Source organism: Citrus sinensis, chromosome 1 (genome assembly GCF_022201045.2).
Source record: "Citrus sinensis cultivar Valencia sweet orange chromosome 1, DVS_A1.0, whole genome shotgun sequence".
In the NCBI taxonomy this organism is placed as follows: domain Eukaryota; kingdom Viridiplantae; phylum Streptophyta; class Magnoliopsida; order Sapindales; family Rutaceae; genus Citrus; species Citrus sinensis.
Window position 1 is genome coordinate 2,702,948 of NC_068556.1, and position 12,730 is coordinate 2,715,677.

General features: G+C 32.9%; 2 protein-coding genes across 5 annotated transcripts; one reads left to right on the plus strand and one right to left on the minus strand.

Annotated features, from left to right (window-relative positions):
- Nucleotides 1-4,640: 4,640 nt before the first annotated feature.
- LOC102622958 (uncharacterized) lies at nt 4,641-9,066 on the plus strand. Of its 3 annotated transcripts, none has more exons than XM_025097444.2 (4): nt 4,641-4,846; nt 5,333-5,384; nt 5,559-5,724; nt 6,523-7,018. In XM_025097444.2, the coding sequence occupies exons 1-3, from the start codon at nt 4,759-4,761 to the stop codon at nt 5,707-5,709; spliced, it is 291 nt and encodes a 96-aa protein (XP_024953212.1). In that variant the 5' UTR covers nt 4,641-4,758; the 3' UTR covers nt 5,710-5,724; nt 6,523-7,018. The 3 variants fall into 3 exon arrangements, with proteins under 3 accessions (XP_024953212.1, XP_052295745.1, XP_052295740.1); XM_052439785.1 differs by having other exon boundaries at nt 6,621-7,018; XM_052439780.1 differs by lacking the exon at nt 6,523-7,018 and adding an exon at nt 8,745-9,066 and having other exon boundaries at nt 4,645-4,846.
- On the minus strand, nt 5,784-12,155 carry LOC102623251 (potassium channel KAT3). 2 transcript variants are annotated; one of them, XM_006476105.3, is made up of 13 exons: nt 11,858-12,139; nt 11,120-11,335; nt 10,401-10,562; nt 10,262-10,319; nt 9,832-10,149; nt 9,505-9,744; nt 9,191-9,289; nt 9,081-9,113; nt 8,146-8,331; nt 7,705-7,782; nt 7,332-7,401; nt 6,588-6,740; nt 5,784-6,028 (listed from the first exon to the last, which is right to left on the minus strand). In XM_006476105.3, exons 1-13 carry the CDS (start codon nt 12,037-12,039, stop codon nt 5,925-5,927), a joined length of 1,899 nt encoding a protein of 632 aa, XP_006476168.1. In that variant the 5' UTR covers nt 12,040-12,139; the 3' UTR covers nt 5,784-5,924. The 2 variants fall into 2 exon arrangements, with proteins under 2 accessions (XP_006476168.1, XP_015385141.1); XM_015529655.3 differs by lacking the exon at nt 5,784-6,028 and adding an exon at nt 7,218-7,252 and having other exon boundaries at nt 11,858-12,155.
- Between the last annotated feature and the right edge of the window lie 575 nt (nt 12,156-12,730).

Sequence of the window (12,730 nt, forward strand, 5' to 3'; positions counted from 1 at the left end):
GAACTGAAAAAATCTGTTTGAGTTTAGTTCTTATTGAGTTCAGTTCTTATTTGGTTCTTTTTATAAAATTACCGATTTAAATCGATTCTGCTTAATTTCGATTCGAACCGAACCGTACCCACCCTTAGTTTGGACCAATCAAGAAAACAATTTTTTTTTTTAATTTACACTTATTGTTTCTATTGTTTTTAAATATTTTATCTAACTTAATTAAAAAAAATCTAACTGTTGCTAGCTGAAGGTCAATAGTCACTTGCTTTTGTATTTATAAATTTTATTATAGGCCCACTTGCAACATTTATATTTCAAAATGAATTTTTAACTTAAAATTTCAACATAAATCTTGAGTTATCAATTTCAAGTGATCTAATGGTAGATGAATAACTATCATTAATATCTATCATTAGATTACCTAAAACCAATGACTTAAGATTTGTATCAAATTTTTAAATCAACAAATTAAGTTAAAATAACTCCATCTATATATATAATTATATGAAAGGGGTCATTTCAGCTTAAATTTTTTACTTAAAATTTTGACATAAATTTTGAGTTGTTGATTTCATGCAATCTAATTATACATAGGTAGTCAAAAAAATATTTAATAATATTAATTCAGCCATTGCATAAGATCAATGACTCAAAATTTATATAAATAATTTAGGTTGAAATAATCTAACCAATATTATATTTCAACAACATTTATATTTAAACATCCGCGGGACTTTGCTACTAGTATAGTCTAAATGCTTGGACTTTGCTACTAGTATAGTCTGAAACTGTCGCCAAACAATTAGAAAATTAATCTCTCATATCAAGTATGCAAGAAACTTAAATATGTAGTAGAAAGAAAAGGAATATTGAAATATTTCATTAATTATACATTGTCTTCTTAATAAGAAAATTACACCTTTATCTTGTAGACATGAAAAAATAAAAATAAAAATAAAATATTAACTTAATCATGGAAAACAAATACATAATCTATTAAAGTAGTTAGCATACTTCCTTAATCATGGAAAACAAATACATAATCAATTAAAGTAGTTAGTATACATCGTTAATCACGGAAAACAAATACCTAATCTATTAAAGTTGGTACTAATCACTGTGAAATATATGAGACATGAGTGTATTTATTTATTTATTTTTTAATACCAATATTGCACGTGCTGACTTCAATCAAACTTATATTAAAAAAAAAATGAAATTTTTACCTTTTTATTATGATCTAAGAAACAAGAATATAGGAAACAAGTGTCTTTTGTTGTTATAGAAGAATATATATTAACTTATTCAACATAAATATATTATTAATTTCAATCACTTGTATCCATTATAGTCTTGTATAATATATAGTTCACTTTTGTACTATAGACAATGATAACACGCACATTTGTTCCCTAAAATATAAGAAGGAAAATGAAAACGATGGCATATGAGCTCTCTTTATTGAGGAAGTATTATAATTATGTTAGCAAACTATCACTTTTACCATAATTTGAAATCATTATTTCGTCTTTAAATGTGTGATATTATTTAAGAAAGTTTGCACTACTATGTTACAATTTCCTAATCACGACATTCTCTTTACCTGAGCATACTATATACCATAAGTTATCACAACATTTTACATACTTAGGCATACTATTTAAATGTGTCCAAATGTAGAATTTGTTAATCTTCATAATGTGAGCGTGGTCATATGCATTCATCAAATAAAAAAAGTAACTTTAAATGAATTCTTAGTGTGATGTTACACTTAAAAATTCATAATGAACTCTTAAATTTGAGACTTAGTGACTCATTATATATAAATTATAAAACAACTAATACGATAATAAATTTTATCATTCAAACATAAAATTATGACATTAGATTTAGAACACGAACTTTAAGAAAATCTTTAAATTCAGATTTGGACTAATGCATTCTAAAATGAATTTTTTTGAATTGCCAACAATTTTTACTTTTTCTTTTTAAATATTTTTCAAAGGTGGAAACCTATGAAGGGTATTGAAGTCAACAAATTACTCCAGTAAAGATTTAATACTTCAAGGCTCAAGCCCTGGACTTGGTACACGCGGGGTAAAAAGAGTGAAAGACCACAAGTTAACGGTCAAAGTCAAACTTCGTACAACTGCTCTCGCTTCCATATAAAGAAGTTCACGCCGTGAAGTACCCGTTAACTAATAATTCGTGGTCCCATTATATGCCACGTCACCAGAGCTAGTTAACCTAACCCGAGTTATATCATAACTCAAGGAGTTATCATTTCACCTCAATGGTTCCTTTTACTTTTCTTTAAGTTGCATCCACTGCCATATTTTGTCGTTTTTCGAGACTCAGCTTTCATTATTTCGGGGCTGGCAGGCGCATTAGCAGACACGTGTACGCTGGTTTCCCTATCTCGGTAAAATCCAACGGCTGCTAGTAGAAGATTCCCTTTAAAACGGACCGGTCACAGCCGCAGGGCGGTTTGGATTTCACTTTTCCGTACTACGAATTAGTAACGTGTGGGGCCAACCACACGTGCTGGGACCTACGTGGATCGTTTACACTGCAATGGGACTGGTGGGGCCATGGGGTAAGTTTGAAAACTGAGAATTGTTGCCCCCATATTGCACGAACGTTGTAGAAATGTCTTTTGTTTTTACTGTTTTTCGTATTTGTCCCAATTCAAAATCCATACAATCAACTTCCTTTTTTATTTTTTATTTTTAATGTATTACAATTGACCTATGGATGATTTCCTAGAAGTCTGAATTCGTAAACTTATTGCATAATTCGAAATTCTATTCAACCTAACTCAAAAATTTGCATTCATTACAAACAAAATTAAATATTTGTATCTTTTAAAAATTTTATTCACCATAACTCGAAATTCTATTTAACTTTAATTCAAAAATTTGCATTCATTAAGAACAAAATTAAATATTTGTGTCTTTTTTTTCATCACAAGTTAGATAAGTCTTACATTTTTAGTAACTATTTTAAAATGTATATGTTAGAAAGACAAAAATTAAGAACGTGAAACATATTCTAAACTTATTCCATAATGACAATAATTATCATTTTCCACGTGTTAAACAATGACTAATTTTTTACACTATTACTAAAATAATAATTAAGTACCCACAATCGATAAATGACATTTCTAGGGTTATATCATTTAGATTATAATTTTTTGTATTCTACCTTTTTAAATCTACCATTATCAAACATGTCCTTACTCTAGTTAATATTCTACAAGTGAATTTACCTTTTTTTTTTAAAAAAATAAAACATATGTATAAAGACATTCCATTACCTGTATGTCAATGTAATTTAATAAATAGTCGTATTATTCCAAAAGTAACTATCGTAGTTTTCTTTTAATGGTGGCCACAAAGAAGAGTGGAGATAGTTTTTATCAGGACCATTTTTTATTTAATTATTTTAATTTATTTTTTTTTAATTACGAACAATCATAAGCCGGTGTTGGGACTTCATATTTAAAAATATACGCAGCTGAAATTGTTACCCATCTAGCGAACACAGGAGTGAATAAACATCATATCAAATTATCAATTGGCCATTAAACATATATAATTTATGTACTGATTTTTTATGCATCGAAATTCATGAAATGACGCCGTTCGCTTCCTTCACAAGTACCAAAAAATTCCTGTTGTTCAGGGAATTAAGAAATTTAATTAATTAATTAATTTTTTTATAACGAGATCTTTTCCCGTTTGCAATCTAAATGTTGCAATTGAAGTACAACTTAGTGGCATAATCAAGATGTTTTAATTATTTAATTATTTTTCTTAAAACAAAACAAGCTTCGACATTTGGACCTACGGAAATCTTGACCACAAAGGGCAATGAGACAGCATCCTCGGCATTTTTATCGGGTTTGTTACGAGCTACATGCCGTCATTTTGCTTGCTGAGAACGGAGAGCTCAGGGCTTGGACTGTTTAGGGACATTTTGTGACGCACATTTTGCATCCCGACAAGCACTTGTTCAACATTTTGTTTCTTATTTAAGCATATGTTACTGATTTTTAGAGACTAAATAACACTATTTTTATGTAGGATTATACAAATATTTTATATCTTAGATGTAATTATTGACTAATGGTGAAAACACCACCGGCAATAATTCGAGACTAAACAATCGAGTAGATATCATCAGTTTTAAACACACAACTCTCGAATTCAAAGCACATCTACTTAGTTCAGAGAACCGAATACTTATTTTTTGATCATTTCTTAATAACGTTGCAAGATACTATAATTAATTCTATTTCTTAAATTTGTAGATAGGATTCAATTTAGAGTAGTTGTAACTCCATAATTTTTTCAAAGTGAATTTCTCTTGCCAGACCTGATTTTTGGATGCTGAATATCACTACAAAGGACAAGACTAATCGGGAAAAAGCAGATTTTCATCATAATAACAAATTAACAATAAATATTAATGGTAGGTTTGTGCATATTAATGCACGCTATGCATCTAAGTCAAATATTGATAAATCTTAAGGGCGGCAAGTGATAATTCCCCCCAACCAGTAACCAGCGTCAATTGGGCAAATTGGAAAGTTGGTCAACATCGAGAGAGGACCGCACTTGACCAAGAAGGGCATTCGGGTATTTCATTTATTGCCTTTTGAACTCGCACAAAAAATCGCTCATTACAAAAAAAAATAAAAAAAAACTCGCATTTTTCGATTCTGTTCATCGAGAGGTAGCTTCTGCAAGAAGCAAGCGAGCAATGGCGAATTCGCCGTCGCAGATCGATACTCAAATTGTTGATGTTCAATCATCAGAAGTTGAATCTCAACTCTCTTCACTCGTCTACGGTTCGTTCTCTTACACTCGCTTTACATTTTCCCGCTGTTTTCCTCAGTTCCAAAATTCAAATCACACAGGCTTTGTTCACTCTTCGTACGCGATTCATCTTAAAGTGAATCAAATTGTATATGTAATACTGTTCAAATTAACTGGAAATCAGATGTAGTTACAACAAATTCAATTCTCTCCGTTGATTATAAATCCTGCGTTAATCTGTTGAAATTTTATTAGGTCTACTTGCGTCATCTGGTAATTATTGTAAAATTGTGACCATTATTTTGATCCATTATTTTGGCCTGAGTTTTTTTTTTTTAAATAATTATGAATGGAAAATTTTTTGAGAACACGAAACTGGATAAAGTGTACCTAATGGTCTTCTGTTGGCTGCTTCTTTTATCTCGTTCTTGTGCTTCAATTTTTATTAAGTGCCTTCAGTCTGTTGGTTATTATTCTGTTTGTGCATGTAAGCATGACCTATCTTTTAATTCATGCAGATATGTCACAACAGGTCCACATGGTGATGCAAAACATGCTTAAGATGATAGCGTGAGTAGATTAGCATAAATTATGATTAAATTCAGAAATGTGTGTATTTCTTTGCAAATTATGGGAAAAAAATGTTGATGCTGACAGATTGCATTTAGTGCTTTTCTGTAAATTTGCTTAAATTGATATTTTCTTTTTTTCCTTCTTTGGGATTTCTCCATGAATTCTCTGCAGTGAAATTGATCAGAATTCTTCTGGAATCATGGAAGAGGTAGAGAAGTGCAAAAACTTAGCTTTTGAGAGGAAAAAATCCTTGGAGGAAGAGAAGGAACGGTTTCAAAAGGCTGCTTTTGCTGTTTTAGACATGCTCAATGACAGGGATTGAAAAATATTGAAAAGTGTAAGCTCTATTGCTTTTTTTTTTTTTTTTCTTTTCGTTTGTACTGTAATCAGAGGGTATTTTACTCGATGTATAGATTCAGATATATGCATAAAAAATATACACAGATATTGGAAAATATGCTTTGTATCACTACACACAAAATCTTCAGATATAACTGGACTTGCTGCCCTGAGATTGTATGAGTATCTCTGCACTTTTCAAAAAATAAACAAGTGATCGTTTTCTCTCAAAGCATTCAGTTCTTCAACTTGTGAACCATCAGCCATGAGAATCATGCATCCTCTTGTGCCAAATTTTTTCTCTGCATCAAATTTGACATCAGTTTACTGTCCTTAACTCATTAAGTATGTAGTAATGCATCGTGCAAAATATATATTAATTGCCTTGTAAAATTTTTTGAATTACTGAGGTCTCTGGACTTCAATTTTTCTAGGTATAGCCAATAGTAGTTTCATATGATGAATGCATCTAGTTCTAGTGGCTAAATAGCTAATGCAGTTATTGGTCTTGGGATGATACAAATATGATTGATCTGATTTAATGCATTCAGATCAAGGATTTATTGAGATAGTGGTGTTGTATATTGTCTTAGCCTTCTGCTGTTGTCTTAATAATTTTGGCCAAGTCAAGTTTATTTAAGTCAATGTTGAATCACTGCACCTTATTTTAGCATAATATCAATACCATCATAGAAGAGATAAATATATTTTATAAGTTTTTGCTACGGTTATCTTATGATTTGTTGGAATTGATTGTTTCAAGTGCTTTAATGCATGTCTTCTGGAAATTATTCAGGAAGAAGTATTAGCTTTGGTAATATAATTTTCTTTGGATTTATGTGCATCTTGCAACACTCATACCTGCTAATTTGAAGAGGTCCTCGATTGATTCAGGCAGATGTATAAGCTTTCCGGATGTCTCATCCTTTTTTGTGTTTGTTTTTGGAGGATGCCCATGTATTATAACCCTTACAGGGATCAAGCTTGGTAACTGATTGGAGCTTTCTGGTGTTCCTGAAAAATTATGGGGTACATAGATGTAAATTAAGTACATCGTGTGTTTAAGGAAAAGCCTTTTGTGAAAAAAAAAGATCGAGTATATGCCTTAATATCATTGTGCCGTGTCGTCAAAGTTCAAGAATGTTATGCAGACTATTTAAAGGGTACCAGTATAGAAGAAATATTTTGTAATTTTCATAAAAGGATCATTTCAGGATCTAAATGTTGGCTGTAGTATGCTGTAAAAATAGATTATGCAAGTTTAAATGGGAAAACTTTACTTTCCTCCGATACTCCATACCCCTTCACTTGAAAATGGATAAAACACGATATACACACAATATCAGAATTGGGTGTAGAGTGGCGAGAAATGGCAACAAAATTGACCCTGTATATTGGGATTGCATGTGTAGTTGCAGCTGTATTCTAAGGCATTCACATTCTTTTGTTTATGAACATCTGCATGCTAGTTTTTTTAAAATAACTTGGCACCTGTTTGTTCTGAAATTTTCTGCCCATCTAACTGCCTGCATTGGCCCCCACCTTTGATTGTAAAAATCCCGATGGATGTCTCAAAATAATTATTTAGAAAGGGACTGAGTTTACCTTGTGCGTTTGCATCTATATGAGAGTTTGGTGCTTCAGAATTTTTTGGCTCTTCATTTCGTCCTGTAATCTGTAAAGTAGATGGTGATGATCACTAGCATAAACTTTCAATATAGTCACCTATGACAATTGGCTGAGCCAAAGTTTTGTCATCTTTAAGAGAACTTTTGCGATAGGATTGATAAGAAAATGAGCGTTTTACTTTTACAGTACCTATTACAAAAACGTATTTTACAAATTTCATCTAAGTTTGTTCTTTCCAAATGTTATTTCAAATCCTTTCCTTTTACGGCCAAATAGGTTGATGCATTTCCTTACTGAGCATGATTATGATCTGCATTCTCTGTTTTAATTGGTCAGAGATGAGATATACCTCTATGTTCAAATCACTGAGCAATTCTGTCAAAAAGGGCAGTTCATCCAGCATCTCCTGTTTTAGTCCCTTAACGTACTGAAAATAGAAGAGTCAGCATTGAACAAAAACATTTGCATGTAAGCGTCATAAATACTACTGAACAAGAAAATGACTATTGTAAATTTTTGGCTGCATGCTATATAATGGGAAAACATCACTAGCTGAAGATACTGTTAACTTGGCATATGATATCAATGGAGGTTATGCGTGCCCATGAATTAAGTGCCAACTTGTTTATTATTTCTAAAAACGAGTCTTCTCAAGGCTTTATGCAAAATTTCCTTTTGAAGGTCATGTTTCCTCATTAACTTCCGTTGAAATGTTTGATTGACTTATCTTTCCAAAACATCAGAGTAATTGAAAACTATGGTGGCATAAATGTGCAGAAAAATTCCATACCTGAATAAAGTTGTTCATAATCTTCTTACCATCGCCATGATCTATCGGCACCATTTGCTTCAAATGATGATGACTTAACCGTATGACCTGGGAAAGTCTTTTGGTTCTCACTGTAAAAGGTTGTGGGATATTGAAAATTACACCAATCTCTCCCGCCATGTCTGCTGATCCTAATTTTGTGAGAAACTGGAAAACTCATATGAAGTTAGGTAAAATCATAGAATAACTTTTATTTTCACATAAAAGCTTTGAATTTTGGTTTGCATTCCACTGTTTTCTCACCCAAGCTTTGCTACTAAGTGTGCCTGTAATTTATTTCTTATGACCTTGCTAAACTTGTTCATGCATTACTAGCATGAATGATGGAAACAGAATTCTTCTACTCCATGAGCTGTTTTTCCTTTTTTAGTATTTTGCATCTTTCTGCTCTTGCCTGTTCTCTTTCTAAAACTAGTTTCTGGCTCTCTTACAAATGTTGTTGATTATATGTGCCATAAAATAGTTCTGTAATTGAGATGGAACTTTTTGGTGAATACAGCTTGCTTCCTGCATCAGGAGTATGATAATTTGCTGAACTATTTGTTGATTTGATATTGCAGGAGTTTGTCAGTGGTGTATGGAGACGGCTATTGTTCAGATTCTCAGAGGAAATGGAGAATTCAGGAAATTTTTGCTTCACATTCTTATTGGTACCATTCGTCAGCAATCAGATGTCTTTTTAGAACATAGGAAATGTAGCTCCCACTCTTTGCATCAACTGGAGGTTGATTATAAGACAGATCTGCTTGATTATAATTCTTTTACTACTTGCAATTTAATGTAAACTTTGCTTCCTACCCCAGTGACAATGAATGATATACGTATTTAGGCATATTATATGCAAATGCAGTGGCATAAAACTCTGATATTCTTAACCTAGAATTGCTGAAACATACCTGCTCTGCTCCGTTCTTGTATATCAGCACGTCCTGCGGTTTCAAATACAGTTTAGAATTTGCACCAGTCATTATATAAGATAAATATGTCAGAAAAATAGGTGCCTTACCACTGCTCCAGACACTACAATATATAAATCTGTTGGTATCTCATTTTGTAAAATGATTTCAACCTTTGGAGGAAAATACTCTGCTTTCATCTCCGACACCTATCATGAGCATTGCCATTAGGGATTGTTAGAGCTACTTTCACGAATTAAATTAATTTATGTTTGAATTTTTATTTTGATTTTATCATTATTGGTTGCAACTACTGCCGTTATGCTATGTCACTACAAACTTGTAGCACAGAACTTCTAGTTACTGAAACACATCAACAAAAAAACCCAAGACTATCTGGTTTAGAGCAAAGAAATTATTTTACCATTTGCGCAATAAGGTCTACAGAGACTCCCTGGAAAAGGTAAGTTTTTTCAACAGTTCCACGAAAAAGATGCTGGGAAATACTGGATCTTATTGCTTTAGGGAGATCCTCTAGCACTTCTTCTTGTTGTAACTCTGCGGTCTTGAACCTGAGTTGCATATGTGCCAGCATTTGCTCTCTTAAGCCTTCTGGGAGTCTATTCTTGCTTCCATATCGCAATATCTCATTGATAGCATTCCTCTTTTAAACCATCACACCAGTAGTATAAGAATCTGTTTGATAGTTTCTACTTTGCTTGTATAGAATAGTACTCTGAAGAAAATTTACCATGAAAAGGGTCCGGACAGCACTATGGACGATGAGATTTGTCATGTTTCCAATAATATATGCAGTGAGGCCAATATTGAATAGCATATACAGCATATTGAAGACCTTCTCGCCGGTGTTGACTGCATGCAAATCTCCGTATCCAACCGTGGTGAGGGTGACAATTGACCAGTAAATGGAATAAGTATAGCCAAGCCATATGCTTCTATGTTTAAAATCATTAACTTGACTTCCAATCCAAGTGTTTTCAGGTATTTTGTGATGTGCTGCTAAATAGAAGTAGAAGCAGCCTGCTGAATGCACTGCAAATAGCGTAACCTGCAATGAAAATGATAGAAGTTTCTTTACGTGTCTAAAGAGAGGGAGAAAAAATATATATTAATAAATAGAATATGATGGTTCAAAGAAACCAAACTGAAGTGATGCTTACACAGATCAGTTTACTTAATCTCGTGATGAAGTAGGTAAAGCGTATGTCTTTCTCCAGTCTGCAGTTTAAAAACAATGTTCTTGTAATTAGACACTGTGAAATGTGTAATCATTTAATAGCACTTCAAATAGAGGCTTGCCTTGTAAATAGTTCACCGACGCGTCTCAGCCGCCAAAGCCGAAGCAAGTTGAGGAAGCCGAATACCCTACCGTCGTGCAATTGGCCGGTGAAGATTCTGTATATGAACTGAAACGGCAGCGTAGAAGCCACGTCCATTGTGAACCATAGCCTTGTAACATATCTGAGTAAAGTGGAGGGAGAAACAGAGGGTTAAAAATAACTGAAAATGCCCATGCCCTTTAAGGCTTCAGTGAAAATTCTACTATCATAAGCCAACTCGATCATTTCTCATTTGGTGAACATCTATTTGGTACAAATGGACATTCTTTTCTGAGAAAAAAAATATATGAAGAAAATGTCAGAAAAAAAGAAATCAAGTGTCCAGATGCTATCACTCAAAAATATAATTGTTTTTGATGTTTAGATTTGTGGGGAGTTGAAAACTTTGAACTATTGCTTGCGTAACGTGAAGAAATAGGCCACATTAAAGCTAAGCAAACGGTTATGTAAAAGACATGGATAAAGAATTCCATCCTCATCTTATGTATTTCTAGTAATTGATTTATGGCAACGTGTATATCGTTGCTTATGTACGGTTAAAACTTAATCTTTGGTTATTTTCTCTTTTCTTTTTCTAATTATTATCAACTAAAAATATATAAATATTAATATTTGTTAAATTACCGGTTATTTAAGGAAAGGAGAAGATCTTAGTAACTTAGTTCAAAAGTGACACACCGTAATGCGATTTTCTTGTGATCATCAACAAGTAGGTAAGTTGATTTGTCTAAGTAAGCCACAAAGAAAGTGAAGATGATATCAGCGGCAAAGAAAAAATCCACCACCAAATCAACGATCAACAGTGACCCAGTTGCTGCTTTTCTAAAAGCTAACTCGAAAGGTGATGCCCATGCCGAGTATACCACCAGAACCACAAGAAAAGTCTGCCACCACCTACACATTACACAATACAATTTTATATCAAACTATAATTATAAACTTTATCAAACACGTCGTAATCTTCTTAAAAGCTCCGAGTCTTGAGCTTCGAATCCTATTCATATATTAAAGTTGGAGATGGGTTTGATTTAAAGAATTGAAACTCGATTGTGAAATGTGGCAAACTCTGAAATTTTGCAAGGGTACTTGCATGCATAAGATTAGGAATTTAAGGAAGTTTAGCTCCCTGAAGTGCACTATCTTATGCTATGCTTCCATGCACGAGTTTGTCATTTCTTCATCGTGTCTCCCATAAAACCAAAATCCTAGCTCATCCAAGCCATTTGTTACCACATAAATGTCGGGTAGTATAAGTAAGACATAGTGTCACCTATATTTTCTCCTTAATATATGCAGAAGAACCCAATAAAGAATTAACACTTCATAGAGAATCGTTGAAGGAAAATTAGCCTTTGTACTCATCTGAGCATGAAACAAAATGGAAAATGAAAGATAGAAGTAGAGCACGGAACTTACCGGTATCTATAATCGTAGGGAGCAATAACATATTTCTTGAGGCGCAAGTGACCTTCATCAACAACAGTTCCAAACGCCGGCAACAGGCTACTTGACACCGAGGCCAAATTCTTGATTTCGCCGCTTGAATGCCGGCGAAACAGCAACGGCAACGGCGACCTTGTTTCTGACCACGACGACATTCTTATTTGTTAAGAGAGCAAAATGATAATTAGTCAAAGAGTAAGACTTTTGAGTCCCTAAAACTATTTTAATATATAGGAAGTTTGTACTTACCTTTCATGGAATCATAATGTTAGTACTATATTATGATGATGTTTTCTAATTTTTATTATTATTGTTATTATTTAGATGTAAAGATGATCTAGTTTAATTAATCAATGAAATTAAAGGTCCGCAAGTCAGGCTACCACGTCCTAGCAGCCGTCTGATCTTTGGAATTTATTTAATCAATCACATACTATGGACACCATCACTATGCATTTATTATTTATTTATAACTTTCACAAGGGGTTGAAGAAAACAATGGAGTCCTCACTCCTCAATTTCTGCCACTTGGTAAGGCTGATGGGTTGTAAAATAAATTAATAGAAACAACCATCTTTACCATCCCACTTGTTTTAAAAAAAGGAAAAACTTGAAAAAAAAAATCGATACAAGTTGGTTACGTTATCTCTTAGTTGACTCTGAAAATATTTTTATCATGTCACAGTATGAAAATGAATATATAACATGGATTTGTCGAGTATATATTCCATTGTAACTGATGAAAATGAATATATAACATGGATTTGTCGAGTATATTATCCATTGTAACTGATCTTCAGCCTGTATTTTATCACAGGTCTCGTGATCTGAGTTTTGTCATGCGTA

Bases quoted from the DNA above. Each gene is read 5' to 3' on its own strand.
- LOC102622958 (XM_025097444.2), top strand. From the start codon at position 4,759: ATGGCGAATTCGCCGTCGCAGATCGATACTCAAATTGTTGATGTTCAA. The intron at 4,847-5,332 runs GTTCGTTCTCTT...TAATTCATGCAG, and splicing joins ACTCTCTTCACTCGTCTACG to ATATGTCACAACAGGTCCAC. The intron at 5,385-5,558 runs GTGAGTAGATTA...AATTCTCTGCAG, and splicing joins AACATGCTTAAGATGATAGC to TGAAATTGATCAGAATTCTT.
- LOC102623251 (XM_006476105.3), bottom strand. From the start codon at position 12,039: ATGTCGTCGTGGTCAGAAACAAGGTCGCCGTTGCCGTTGCTGTTTCGC. The intron at 8,332-9,080 runs GTATGTTTCAGC...TGAGTTTTCCAG, and splicing joins ACAAGAACGGAGCAGAGCAG to TTTCTCACAAAATTAGGATC. The intron at 6,029-6,587 runs GTATGAGTGTTG...AATTTGATGCAG, and splicing joins GGACCTCTTCAAATTAGCAG to AGAAAAAATTTGGCACAAGA.